This window comes from Juglans regia, chromosome 11 (genome assembly GCF_001411555.2).
Source record: "Juglans regia cultivar Chandler chromosome 11, Walnut 2.0, whole genome shotgun sequence".
NCBI lineage: Eukaryota > Viridiplantae > Streptophyta > Magnoliopsida > Fagales > Juglandaceae > Juglans > Juglans regia.
This window is the reverse complement of record NC_049911.1, coordinates 24,308,123-24,322,513: the sequence shown is the minus strand read 5'-3', so window position 1 is coordinate 24,322,513 and position 14,391 is coordinate 24,308,123. Positions and strand designations below refer to the sequence as shown.

At 34.0% G+C, this 14,391-nt stretch overlaps 3 protein-coding genes across 4 annotated transcripts; 1 reads left to right on the top strand and 2 right to left on the bottom strand.

The window, feature by feature from the left end:
- The first annotated feature begins 604 nt into the window (after positions 1–604).
- Positions 605–3,013, top strand: LOC108984124 (heat shock factor-binding protein-like). The gene is made up of 5 exons (XM_018955958.2): positions 605–727; positions 1,233–1,286; positions 1,739–1,762; positions 1,833–1,875; positions 2,540–3,013. The coding sequence occupies exons 1-5, from the start codon at positions 725–727 to the stop codon at positions 2,683–2,685; spliced, it is 270 nt and encodes an 89-aa protein (XP_018811503.1). The 5' UTR covers positions 605–724; the 3' UTR covers positions 2,686–3,013.
- A 255-nt stretch (positions 3,014–3,268) lies between these two features.
- On the bottom strand, positions 3,269–4,063 carry LOC108984123 (protein RALF-like 33). Its single transcript, XM_018955957.2, has one exon. The coding sequence runs from the start codon at positions 3,950–3,952 to the stop codon at positions 3,581–3,583; it is 372 nt and encodes a 123-aa protein (XP_018811502.1). The 5' UTR covers positions 3,953–4,063; the 3' UTR covers positions 3,269–3,580.
- A 3,412-nt stretch (positions 4,064–7,475) lies between these two features.
- Positions 7,476–13,760, bottom strand: LOC108984125 (protein LOW PSII ACCUMULATION 1, chloroplastic). Of its 2 annotated transcripts, XM_018955960.2 has the most exons (9): positions 13,359–13,760; positions 11,424–11,527; positions 10,866–11,001; positions 10,364–10,595; positions 10,100–10,257; positions 9,228–9,416; positions 8,574–8,674; positions 8,279–8,375; positions 7,476–7,787 (listed from the first exon to the last, which is right to left on the bottom strand). In XM_018955960.2, exons 1-9 carry the CDS (start codon positions 13,593–13,595, stop codon positions 7,713–7,715), a joined length of 1,329 nt encoding a protein of 442 aa, XP_018811505.1. In that variant the 5' UTR covers positions 13,596–13,760; the 3' UTR covers positions 7,476–7,712. The 2 variants fall into 2 exon arrangements, with proteins under 2 accessions (XP_018811505.1, XP_018811507.1); XM_018955962.2 differs by lacking the exon at positions 7,476–7,787 and having other exon boundaries at positions 8,296–8,401; positions 13,359–13,753.
- Between the last annotated feature and the right edge of the window lie 631 nt (positions 13,761–14,391).

Here is a 14,391-nt window from a genome sequence, read left to right as displayed (position 1 = left end):
TTATCTGACTTTATTAGCATGAAAATATTTAATAAATATTTAATTTTTATATATTTATTTCTAATAAATATTATCTAAAATTTGTTAAATACTATTGCATCAACAGCATAGTTTTTAGTATTTTATGATGCGTATTTTAATTGGGTGATGCTACAGTCCCGCTGGGATTGTTATATTATTTTATATTTGTTTTATTTAAATAACTTTTTATATAGATTTTTTAATATTTTTTAATATTTTTAAAAAATAAAATAAATTTAAAATATTATTAAAAAAATACTTTCTTAATCAGAAAGTAAAAAAATATATATTAAAAAATACTTTCTTAATTACGAAGTAAAATAAAAAATTATAAAAAAATATTTTTATATAATTTTTTATTCTACTTCATAATTAAAAAAGTATTTTTTAATAATATTATAATTTTTATTTTATTTTTTTAAATATTTAAAATTATTAAAAATATCTATATAAAAAAATTAAAAAAAAAACATAAGAAAATGCTACATGCCCAGCGATTTTAATTATTTTCCCAAATCAATGGCAATAGCGTAATTGTACGAAAAGACGGGAATAAAATAATATGGGACTGCCCACTGCCCAGCTTAGGATTTAGAGGCGGGCGACCATTTTCATTTTCATTTTCCTTTTCCTTTTCACTCGCTCGGTCTAGCTTTTGAACTTCGAATTGCAGCCATTGTACGGACAATCGGAGGGAGAAAAGATGGTATTTCCTGTTCTTGATTTCTGTTCTGGCATATATACTGATTACCTCTTGTAGTTTTTTGCATATTTGAAGCGTTAGGGTTTCGAGAATTTTAAGCTAGATTTCTTCCCAAATATGCTTTTCAAAGCGCATAGATCCATACTCGTCGAACAAATTTATATTCCTTACAGAATGTAAGGTTTTTCATGTATGGTATAACAAAATAATTCAAAATCTTGTATGCGTTGGGGCTTGAATGAACCCAATAGTAGTATGTGTCTGCGTGCATGTGTAAAAACCATTCACTATATTGGGGAATGCTTGGAAATTAGAATTTTCTTTAATTTTTTTTCAACATGGTAATCTATATCGATGATCAGTTGTGTGTTCCAGCTTCGTCAATTGTTGTGCTTTTCGTGTTTGATCATCATTTTTTTTTTTTGGGGGGGGGAGGCTAATGCAATCTCCTTGTATATATGCATTGTGTTATGATTTTAGTTGCTCTGAATTTTCATACTTTTCGCAGGATGGTCATGATGCAGAAGATCCGAAGCAAAACACTGCAGATATGACGGTTTTTGTAAGTTGCACAAGATTATGAGATTAATTATTTGGTGTCATTTTCGTGTACTTTGGCTTTTGCCTATTCTCATGATTAATAAAAACTTTGTTTACTGATCCAAAAATAATTATTTGGTGTCATTTTAATACCACCTTTATTCTACATGCCATAAGGATAGAGCATAATTCAGGTACTTATTGCTTATTAGTTGTGTGAACTCATGTGATTGTGTGAGATTGTTTGGTCGAGCATATTCTTTGAGCCTTTGTTTACGAAATCTGATATGATTCATTATCAATCCATCAATGATTGGATATATATTGGGATAGCTTGCTTACAAAAAAAAAAACAAAAAAACAAACTTGGTAGCTTGTTGAGGATATACGAATTTCTTATCGTCGTCGTTGTAACGGTCTTTGTGTTTTTCTTGTCTAAGCCTTGCTGATGTACTGCTTTCTTTAAATTTTCAGGTGCAAAATCTTCTTGAACAGATGGTAAGTTACACTATGGAGCTTATGTTTGGCAAATATCCTGCTGTAACTAACCAATATTTTGTCTGTGCAGCAATCAAGGTTCCAACAAATGTCTGAATCAATCGTGACAAAGAATATCCTTTTTGAACATTTGTTGATTTTGTGGAAAGTAAACTTTCTAGGATAGAAACAGTAATAATTATAAAAAGAAGATAGAAACAGTTATGAATGAAGGAACTAAGTTACACAATTTATGTAAATCTGGCGTTTGATTAGAATTAGTGGTCCTCCTGTAGGATATCTTAAGGAAAAGTTGACTATTGTTCCTACTTTGGAGATTTCAGCTCAGGGGAAGAGTTGGGCATTTATCATTGGGAGAAAACAAGAAATGAGCGGGCAGCTGCCGCGAGGGGGGGGGGGGGGGGGGGGGGGGGGGGGAAATGGGCAGAAGAACTTAGTTCTGGCTCTGATATCCAGCTATTCGTATTCCAGAAATGTTCTGTGAACAGATCAGATGCTAGGAGTAATTATTGAAGATTAGTGTAAGTAGGCCTCCATCTCTTATGCCTGGGATGGTATTCGAACCACCACCGAAGCAGGAACCTTGAGTGGGAGAATAAATTAGAACCTATCTCTCTGTTCCTGGTTTTGGTTACCAGGTTTTTAACAGCGTTGGATATAAATGGAACCTTGTTTTGTGCCATGTTATTATTATACTTGCTTAGATAAGACGTATATGCTCTTCTGCAAAACTGGTAAAGTTGAAAGACGTTTTATGTTTCCTTGACTGCTACTCACTTGATGATATGGGAAGTCGCATAAATGAGTTGGAGCAAAGCATTAATGACCTAAGAGCAGAGATGGGAGTGGAAGGCTCTCCATCTCCTGTGCCCCCATCCAAGCCCAAGTTAGATGAAGTGAAGAAAGAGGAAGGTCCTGAATAGAGCTAACAAAGTTCATGTTTTACTTGGAGTGATGAGCATTGGCCTGCATTCTGTAATCTGCGGTTAGGTTTGAGAAATGAAAAACTGCTGTTAGATGGAATGAGTACCCTGTTTGTTTTTGTAGTTAATGTGCTGTTTTCCTTCCCTAATTCGGGTGCCGGTAATAGTTTCTCTGGCCCCTTGAATTTGATCGTGTGATATTGTCAGGAATGTCACGAGTATGACAATTTATTTTTGTGGACATACAAGTAGCCCCCTATACATTTATACTCCGTGAAAGCAGGTTCAGATGCTAAACCGTGTGAATGGTAAGCATAATTTCTTACCCCAGTCAGCTCAGTTTTCTCGGTCCTGTAACTGGCAGATCTCCACGAGATTCGTCAGAATGCGTTAAACAGGTGCAGGACCTGTTTATCAGAATAGGTCCTGCGCCAACACCGAGTTCCTGGACATAATCCTCTTGAAAAATATATGAATCATATATATTAAATATGATCTTGCCATCTTACTCAAATCCTTCTCTCCCCCAAAGAATAATAGCAAATAAAAGAATAATCCCTCTTCAAGATGAGAACTGAATTTAAAGATCAACCAAGTGGTCTGACCCGACAATTTTCCTTTCCAATAAGGGCAAGTTCGAGATCATCGCTCTTTAAACAAGTTTTGCAAAATCACAGGAAAAAAACAACTATTGATAAAGAAAAAGGAACAAAGAGTAAGATGAAATGAATCATGAAAAGGAAAACACAATATAAACTTAAAAGTAAATATAGTCAACATCCCATCGAAGTGAAAAGAAAATATGAAGACAAAGTCACAAAACCTACACATGAATAGAGAAAAAGCAGATCCACGTACGTAAAAGAACACAAAATGGAGAAGAAAAAGAACCAAATTAACTCCGGCAACGAGTGATGGCACTGCAACCACGGTTGTAGGGGTTAGCCTCGCCACCGGACTCGCAGTTGTAGTAAGAGGTACCCCTTCGAGAGCAAGGCACGGTGTTCCTCTGCAGAGCTCCATAACTAATGTACTGGGTGGTGGCCAAGATGCGCCTGCTTATCTCCGTATCCATGGCGAATTCATCGTCTACAGAACTTCCCATGCACTCGGCAATGGAACCTTGGCACTGCTGTCTTCTCGTCGACTGTACCCAACTCAAGTTTTCCTCCACGCCCGCGTTGACGACGTTGGAGGAGGCGATGATCGTCAGGGCTGTGATGAAGAGGCAAAAGGTCAGCAGATTAACAGAGGAAGACTTGGCCATTGTTGTTGGGCTGTTGTTTTCCCTTCAGCTAACTATCCTTCCTTCTCTGAACTATTTCAGAGCTGCTCTTTGTTTATATGAGTATGCGTGACGATAGCGGGTGGCAAGTCGGCAACTTGTTTTCAAGTGATATGGTTCCCAAACTATAGCATTGAGTTTGTCAATATTTACGGAATTGCCAGTCTTCGGCGGCGATAATTCATTTTAAGAAATATTTTAGTTACAAATTAATTACACAAAAATAAATCTACAAATTGATGTGGATTCATGTGATACGTCAGATTGTAAAGTTACTTTTATTATAAAATAGATCTAACAGATTTCATGAAATCGCATTAGTTTATAAATTTATTTTGTATAATCTCTTCGTATTTATGGTAATTATTTTTTATTTTTTATTTTTTGATACATTTGGAGAGGGAGGGTTTCGAATCCAATACCTCCATTTTGAAGACTAGGATTTATCCCAATCATGTCACAAGCCATTGGCAATTTCCATAAAAATAATTTAGGATAATTGTGTAATGCATAATTTGTGAACACCGAGTAAGTGGTAGTTCTGTAATTAAATGGAAGATAATGGCTTATAGAGGAGGGAGGCATTTAGTTGACCTTTGACTGATAAGATTAATCCTGGGCGGCTAAATAAATAATTAAAAAGAGCAATAATTTAAAAATGAAAAAAAAATATTTTAGTAGAAAAGTGTGATAATTACAAAGCTCATTCTTTGCAAGAGTAGACTTTGTTTTCATATATTGACAAAGTAAAAGAGTTCAATTTCAATACCTAAACAGAAACCGACATTGATTACTTCAAAATCAAAGCATGTAAAAAGCTTATTTTGTATGGAATTTGTATTTCTTTCTTTCTTTCGTTCACGCAATCCTTTTCTCGTAATTGAATATATGCACCAATGGATCACAATTACACATGCCAAAACGTGTTGTCACGTTGCATTATGCCATGCCATGCCATTTTTTCAAGAGCCATTTTCAATTTTATCACTTCACACCTTAGATTTTGAAAATCTCATTTCGTTCATATTCCGTCAACTGAATTAACGATAGTCTTGCCACATGATATCCCCAATGATGTCAGCTAAAAAAATAATAACAATTTAGAAAAAAAAGGATAAAAAGGAAATATATCCTTTTGTGGGGTGGGTCCGACCCTTCTCAAGGTGGCCCGTTGGAAACTCTCAAAGTGGCCCAAAGCATCCCACAAGAAATTGTTTGGAAAAATTAGTGTCAATATGTGATACGACCCGTTAACCCAATATAAATACAATACAAAATTAACGGATTTGAGTTTGATGTTAACAAGTTCGGGTCAAAACGGGTTGACATGTTACGACATCATTCGTTAACAGGTCAACCCGCTTAACCCGTTAGTGACCTGTTAAACTTTTTACTCAAAATTACAATTATATTATTTTTAACCTAAAAACAAAAATACCTTAACTTTATTTCGTATTTCCTCTCTCTCTCTCTCTCTCTCTCTCTCTCACATACACACAATTATTAGTTTAATCAGTTCTCAAGGGTCACGACTGTCTCTCATACTTTCTTTGGATTGTAATTTTTGTATTTTTACTGTTCGGATTGTAATTTTAGACTTATGTAATTAGTTTTATATTTTTGGTAGATATTACGATTTTAAATTTTATATGAAATTATGTAAATAGGTGAAATGGATTATTTGGGTCAATTCAATCCATTTACATAAACGGGTTGACATGGGTCGAAATGGGTCGTGTCAATATATTTTTAATTAATTCCTAACGGGTCAAAACGTGTTGTTGTTATTTTAATGGGTCGTGTTAGGATTTAAAAATCTGACCCGTTAAGCTTAATGGATCGTGTTTGAGTTGACCCAAATCATATAATATACATAACTTGACACAATACGAATACGACCCGTTAACACGATTTGACACCCTAATGGGAGAACCCTTTTTAGCCACGAGTCTCCAGCCATCTTGCGAAGGAGTCTCTTTGGATATTTTAAAGGTGTGGCTTGATGTTAGGGTGCCTTCACTCTTCTCCCTTCACCATCTCCTTTACCCATCTCCTTGGCAGCTTATTAACTTCAAATTAATGTGGTATTTTTTTTGATGTTTTAGGGCTTGTTTAGGGTTGCGGTAAGAGTCTTAAAAAATGTTTAAATAATCTTAAAAATTCTTTAATGAAAAAATTAGGCTATTTGATTGTTACATATAAAAGTACTTTTAATCTCGAATAAATTAAAAAGTACGTTTGAGAAAAAATATCAAACGTTTTCTAAATAATGCAAAATGTAATTTAGGTTTTAAAAAGATTATTAATAGACGAAAATATCCACACAATTTTTAAATAACTACAACTTTTAAACTTTCAAAGATATTGTCATAATTTTTAAAAATTTAAATAATCGTAATTTCTACATTAGAAAGTACTTTTTTAATTTGTTTCTAAACAAATGTAATATGTTTAAAAGTACTTTAAACATATAGTTATCAAACAGTAAATAACTTTTTAATAATAGAATTTATTATTTAAATTATAAGTTATAAGTTCTAAAGTTATAAGCTATATTTCTCACTGCATTCCCAAACAGAGTTAAATGTGTCAAGTTTTTAATGAATTGCTGTCCAATTGAATGAATATCAAGTGGTTTTGGAGATACATGACAAGGGTGCCCTTGATTTAGTTGACAGTATACATACGACTGATAAATTTCTCAAACACAAGGAATATAAATTGAAAAAATTGAAAAGTCATGTAACTTTTTTAATTTCTTTTTAATGTTTAAACTTATTTAATTTGTCCAATGGAAATCTAGTTTTAGATTTTACACTCACAAGTCTTTTCCTAATGGACTTTGTATAATTATATGAATAATTTGATAAGAGGCATAAGTGTATAGATTTGACTTGCATACAATAAGAAAATGCAAGTTTGAATACAAAAGCGCGTTCAAGGTTTATTTTATTTTATTTAACTTTTTATTTTTTAAACACAATAACTGGTAAAGACTTTAGTCCTGTTTGGATATAGAAATAGAAATGATTTCATCTCATCTCATCACATCATTATAACTTTATCAAATTTCCACACAAAATATAATAAACAATTCAATCTTTTTAAATCTCAAAACAATCATAATATTAAAAATAAAAGTCTAACAATATTTTCATTTCATCTCACTATCTAAACGGATCCCAATTCTTCTGGTTTTAACAACAATGTTTTCAAATTTCACCTGTGTCAAATGTCAATTGCTTAGAAGTTGTGTATAAAATGTGGGTTGTGAATAATCCACTTTCATGTTGTTCACACCTCAAGAACCTAGAATGAATATGCAGCGAGCTGTTCTCCAAAACCAATTTTCCATTCAGTAGATTGTGAACTAAATCATTTACAAACAACAAGAATTTCACTCCCAAAACAAAACTTCTTCGAGAATACAAACATAGGGAAAATGAATAATGTGGCGTGTCCGATGTTTGAGGGATAAATAAATAAATGGAACCAAGAAGATCCATGGCTAAAAAAGCATGTAGTTTTTTGTTTTTTTTTTTTCCCTGTAAAAATGGACATCAATATCAACTTCCAAATACCAATATCTCTGCCTCCTTTTCTACAATTTCCTTTGTAAGATTTATAATACATGGTATTCGTGACACTTAAAAGCATGGGTAAAGATTTCTAAGCAGTGTCAAAGGACAAACTAAAAGGTGTTCCTGTAGAAAATCATACAGTTTGGTTATGGAAGGAACTCCTATCTTTCTAGCTTGCTTAGCAATGCCTCCAATGGTGGTAGCTCCGTCACAATTTGTTGCCAGTCAGGCATGCCCTGCAAAGATATGATTGTTTGGTATGGTGAACATCGGACTTGAGAAAAAAGGTTTACTATCTCATAATACTCTTCCACAAGATTTCTAAGAATACATGAGCTCTCTAAAAAACAACAATTAGAGTTATCTCCCAACAATTTAAACCATTTTCACCCACATTAATCTGGGATGCAGTATGCACGTCCCAATTGTTGACAAATAGAGGTGCACGAAAAAAAATCAAAATGAACTTGGATCAGAAAACAAAAACATCATTGAACTGGAACCCTGGAACAATTTAAGGTTACAAATACAATATTATTGAACTGCAGAATCCCAATCTTTTACCATCACTCAGCCACCCAAGCATTTAAGTTTGGTTACTATTCTTTAAAAAGAAAGAAATCTAGTGAATGTTATTAACTCCCAATTTCCCTGAACATGCTACTTGAAAAAGATTTTCAATTCAATTCAAGAACAAGCAACAAATTACTCCTCCACAAGCACTTACTTTCCCTGACCTTCGAACCCGGCCATCGAGGCGCAGTATAATGTAAACATCCTCACCAGGAGTAACTCCTTCAGACTTTTGCTGATCCCTTATCCACCTAGATTGTTTAAAAAATATCGGAGTCTATAGTGATCAAAATCAGTAGGGAAGTCAGAAAAAAGCAAAATTTATCCACGATAACTAGTTCTCTTTTTTTACTGGTTCAAGAACTTATCGTGTCCAATACAAATTATGGAGAAGCCTTCTTTTTTTCATAAATGATGGCAAATGTAGACAAGATAGAGTAGAATATGACCTTTCCCATTCTGCAGGTGATACAGTCTCAGCCTTAAATCGAATTTCAGCTTTCAACTTTGATTTTGCAGTTATAGACTGAGCTCGTTTATCAAAATCTTCCTACCATGGTGCCATTAGATTAGTGTCAAGAAAGGAAAAGAACCTTTATATCTAAGTAGCAATCTTGAAACATGCATGGCTCTAAATCCCACACCTTAAATTCATGAGGGATGCTACTCATCATCCCACACCATACACTTTACATATTTTAAAATTATTTTTTATTTTATTTTATTCTTGTTAAACTAATTGAATTGTTCTACCTATCATTCATACACCATATATTTGTTATAAGAAAAATGAAAAAAAAAATTAAAATAAGTGAAGTGTGTGGTGTGTGGGGATGATAAGTAGAATTATTCTAAATTCATCTCTGTAAGGCTTTAACAAAACCTATCAAACTGGTGGTAATACTTTTGGCATATAGCCTTTGGGAGCATGAGAAACAATCAGGCATACACAAGCATGCAGATGCAACATGCAAAAAGATTACATTCATATAAACTATCCCAAAATGTAACTATACACATGATAGATGAAATGGGAACTTGATGAATAAGATGCTTTTAATGATGCTTGCAGGACAAATTAGATATGAGCCCTCAAATCTTACACCAATAGATGGAATAGCAGCAGCTGCCTTTGACGGTAGACCAAAGCCTTTCTTCTCAATTTTTGGTGCCGTACCTTGACCCCATATGACAGGGACTAAAAGAACACCTCGTCTAACGAGTTCAGTCCGAAACCTATCTGCCTTCTCGATAGCCAAAGAAACAGACTCTTTTTTCCCTGCTAAAATAACCTATATCCAAGACTTAGGTCATTGACATATTCAGATATAGACAACGGTGAAGACATGGGAAAGGAAGGAAGCAGACCTAAATCTAAGACTCTTTAAGTTAACATTATTGTATTTAGATTATGCTTAATATGCATTAAAAATATTTTAGGTGCAAAAAACAATGCAGTAGCACTTAAAAAAGATGGATACAAACTCCACTCTGGTTGCAAATATTTGAGGAACTATTTGAGTTGAAAAGTCCAAAAAGCTTTTCAATTTTCCAGTACCTCTCTGATTTGTTCCACATGTATGCTTCACTCCCCATAAACCCGAGGTGATGTTAATTGATTAGAGAACTTGGAAAAAGTGGAACGAATATATATAGAAGAATTATAATTCCCGGAAATATTCTGGTCATTTCCAACATGTGTCAGCATCCAATAGATGCTTCAAACTGCGGTGGAAACTGGAAAGTATTATAACAAATTCATGAATATGCAGAAGAATAGATATTTTCAAGAAATAATGAAACCGTCTAATGCACATATATCATAAGGTTCTTCCCTTGCATTAAAGTAGAGAAAAAAGAAGATAAACTGAATATAGAGCCATACATTGATGGCACTGGAACATGAATATTTATTTAAAATAGTCCACATATTTTGACATGAACAATTTGAGCAAAATTAATTGTTGATACTAACCGGCCGAACAGTGTCTCGCAGCTGCACAAGTTCAACAACTCGATTAGTGGAAAGGCGCAAAGGCAACCTTGATAAAGTTTCATCTCGGGATATCTGTGCAAGCTGCTCCTCTTCTTTCTTGTTGTCCCAGAAAAACAGAGCTGTCAGAACAATGATACCTGTAGAAGGCTGATTCAAAAGCTTAGTCATTTTAAGAAGCAAGTTATAAAGAGTTTGCTTAAAAATTATTGTTGTGCCCTAAAGACTATTGTAATCAATCTTTACCTCCGATATTAATGGCAGCATTTCCAGTAGTTCCCCATAAATCAGGGGCATCATCACCGCCTCTAATCGCACGGAATAACAAGGGTATAGTAAAGAACAATGATATTCCTGCGGCAGCAGAAAATGCCACATAAAAGAATCTCCTAACCCCCCGGAATGGTGCTTGAACTTCACTAATGAGTTTGAGATCTCTTCGGAAACTGTAACCTATATCTTCCCCACCCAGTCTAGCCTGTAAAAACAACAAATAAGTATGAGATATGCTGTTCAAGAATCTAAATCCACAGATTGAAGAAATTATGGTGAGGGTTAATTAAAATCCTTTCAACAGATTCTATCATTTCCTACTTTTGAGTGATGAGAAAAAAAAAAAAAAAACTGAGGATTAGGTGCAATATTTAACTTCTAAAGATGTAAGATGGCTTGCAAGCCTCTGTTGTTTGCAAAAAAGGGAAGAAACTAGAGACAATAAACATAAAGCAGCCAAACTTTAGCGACAAACCTCTTCTTGCAATTCCTTGAACTCAGGCAAAGCTCTAAACGAGGCTAAATCAGGATCATTCAGTACTGTACCAAATTTAAGGTTATATTCCCTCAAAGCAGTTCGCAGACAATCAGAAGCTTTTTTTCCTTCCCCCCTTCCTCAAAATAAGATTGATAAACAAATCCATCAGCTTCACTAAGGGTTGCTTAATGTGAAATCTAAAATATAGTGTATGTAAGATACAAACCAAAACTCTTAAATCTTTTTAAGAAGAGCACAGGTCGAGAAATTGGATTGCATTCAATGTGATTGACTAATAAGTGTATGTAACTGTGACTGATTCAGGGCCCTTCTTTGAATGAAGATTCTAAGCTCTACCATACAGTTGGGGCCTGGAAGCAACTTCCAGAGAGCATTAAACCTAACAGACTCTTTAAATGAGTTCATATTATTTCATTTAAATTATGGAAATCATTCATTTAATCCCTTTCACGTGACTTCAATGTATTTTAATTATGTTGAGACTACAGGATAGAAGAAAAAACAGTAATTAAATGACAGTAGCAAATTTTCCACCTGTAGGCATGACAGCAAGCTTTGTTATAAAGTGCAGCTTGGGCCTCTATTGGGTTAGGATCCAAGTTAAGTGCTGTTTCAAACTGAACCAGAGCATCTTTTACCTGAGAAATCCATCACCATGGAGACAATTGGATTCATTTACAAAAATTTTGTAAAACTTATCCCAAGAACACAGTTTTTTTTTTTTTAAGAAAAAACAGATTGTTATAAGAACATATATATCTACTTAAGGTACAAAAGTAAAAAGTATATCATTCAACGAAATGTTTTAACCTGTCATGCAGGAAAATTAAACGATTGGACAATAAAGTCTTCTGATACAAGAGGCTTGGACCCCTATTAAGTAAAATCAAAGAAGAAAATATTGTTTAGGCTAGTAACTAATCATGATTCCAATACAAACATCTACAAAGGACTTCATCCCATACAGTGCTTTACTAAGTGAAGTGTTAGTCTTTATCACTATGCTGAGTAAAAACCCTGGAATGTTAAGAAACATTAGGACTGCATGACTTGCAATACAAGAACAAGGTAGGGAACAGAATCTGAGCAACTTAACATGAGAATGATGATATACAGATGGCAAGACAATGGACCATCAGTTTATCGATAAATACAATTAAGGCCCCATCTGGTTTCACAGATGGTCTCAACCTATCGCATCCCATTTCATCTCATCTCATCTTATCAACATTCAACCACCATTCAAACAGAACCACAAACAATTTTCAATTTCAAATTTTCAAATTTTCAACTTTTTCATATAATCATTACCCAATCATTACAACTTTCTCAAACTTCCAAACAAAACACAAAAAACAATTCAACCTTTTCAAATCTCAAAACAAAAATAATATTAAAAATAATATTTTAACAATATTTTAACTTTATAATATTTTTATTCAACTTTTTCTCTCTCATTTCCCAAAATCCTATAAAATATCTTAACTCAACCATGTCACTACTATTTTCAAACTATCTCACTACTATTCACCTATTTCTCATCTCATTTGTGCAACCAAACGAGGCCTAAGTGTTTATTATCCGGTTAGCTTGGAAGATTGAGGTTACACCAATGAAAATGGGGAAAAAAAAAAAATTGATGTTCATTACTACATAACTAATGGGGCCATGTTTCATACTTATAGTTGGATGAGATATGGGGACAAAAGGAAGGTAAAATGCAATGCGACTCAACGCCATAACAAACGAGGCCTAAGTGTTTATTATCCGGTTAGCTTGGAAGATTGAGGTTACACCAATCAAAATGAAAAAAAAAATTGATGTTCATTACTACATAGCTAATGGGGCCATGTTTCATACTTGTAGTTGGATGAGATATAGACAAAAGGAAGGTAAAATGCAATGCGACTCAACGCCATAACAAATGGCATCACATCCTATAATTTTATAGATGAATTAAAATACATAAGGCCAAAATAATTAACAGGGAAAGAAATATTGTGAAAACCCAAAACAGGAGAAATATTTTCTGCATTGCATTAAAAGTGTCAATATATAATAAGAGGAAACGCCAACTACGTTTAAAATTAATAAACACGATCCATATAAAGAAACTGGTCTACATAAAAATTAAGCGTCGATTACAGAGCAATATATGCAGCGTAATTTCTAACCAGTACGACTATAAATTTATAATATAGTTTTGAACAAATATTAAAAAAAGAAAGAAAGAAAAAGTTTAACATCCCAACAAAGAGTAAAATTAATCCCTGGTGTCAAACTTTTAACGTATGCGAAACAAAATTGTAGCTATATAAGTAACAAGGACAATCCCCATACGATATCTTTCACCAAAATCACAACCCACGCTCCACATAGTCGAATTTCGCACATATTGTAGCCAAAAAACCCAAAACCCAGCACACCCATGTGACCATGTCCCAAAAGCCATAAAACCCATTGACATACCCGTCCTTTGGAGAAGAGCTGGAGACCCAAGTTGACACAGGACTCAGCTGTCTGTACATTGGTTTCTGGAGAGTCGGAAGTAGAAGAAGAAGAGGAGGAGCAAGAAATGAAGTAAAAATGAGTTTTCTTTCGAGAATGCAAAAGGCTTGTTTTAAATGGAAGCCATGGTCTTGTTCCCGTTTTCGAATTTGAGAGGCTGAACAACTGATGGTGCGGAGCAAGAGCAGCTAGAGCCATGGAGATCGATGGAGGAGGAGGAGGAGGAGGAGGAGAGAGAGAGAGATTTCAAGTCACAGATTACCGTTGTCAATCTATCCAAAGAGCTTCGGTGGTGGGGGCTCCTATCTACCGCAGGCCGCAGCAAAAGTCCGGGGCGTTCGTGTGTACGTGGCTTGTTCGAAATGAGTCAAATGACGGTTCAGATCTCGTTCTTATAAACGGCATTGCATTCCGTCCTCTCCGTAGTGGCTAACGACAACTTTGTTAATGCCGTTCCAGATATATTCGTTTTAGGGTCAAAGCACTTGGAAAAAGAAGTGTAAAGAAATATAACAATAGCCTATAGGTTTCAAAATCCATAAATCATTAAAAAATCCCTTAACCAACAAATAAAAGCATATATAGAAGAGAAATTCTATTTACAGTCTCTACTTAGAGACTGTATATGCAAACCCTTTATTAAATAAGAAAAAAATTATTTTAGGAGGAATATTTTTACACTTTTAAAAAATTTTAAAGATAAAATTACTTAAACTTGTATTGTAATTTTTAAAATAGAGACTGTACGTAACATTACTCTATATAAAAATTGTCAAAAGCATATGACCTGATGACATAACAACCAAACTTTCAAAATAAAGATTTTGGATTCGACCCCCTCCTCGACTAAAAATAAAAGAAGCATATATAGAAATTATGAGACGTTTGGATTCGAAGATGAGTTGAGATGAGTTGAGATGAATTGTGAATAGTAATGAGATGAGTTGTGAATAGTAGTAAGATTTGTGAGTTAAAGTTGCTGAATAGTAATGAA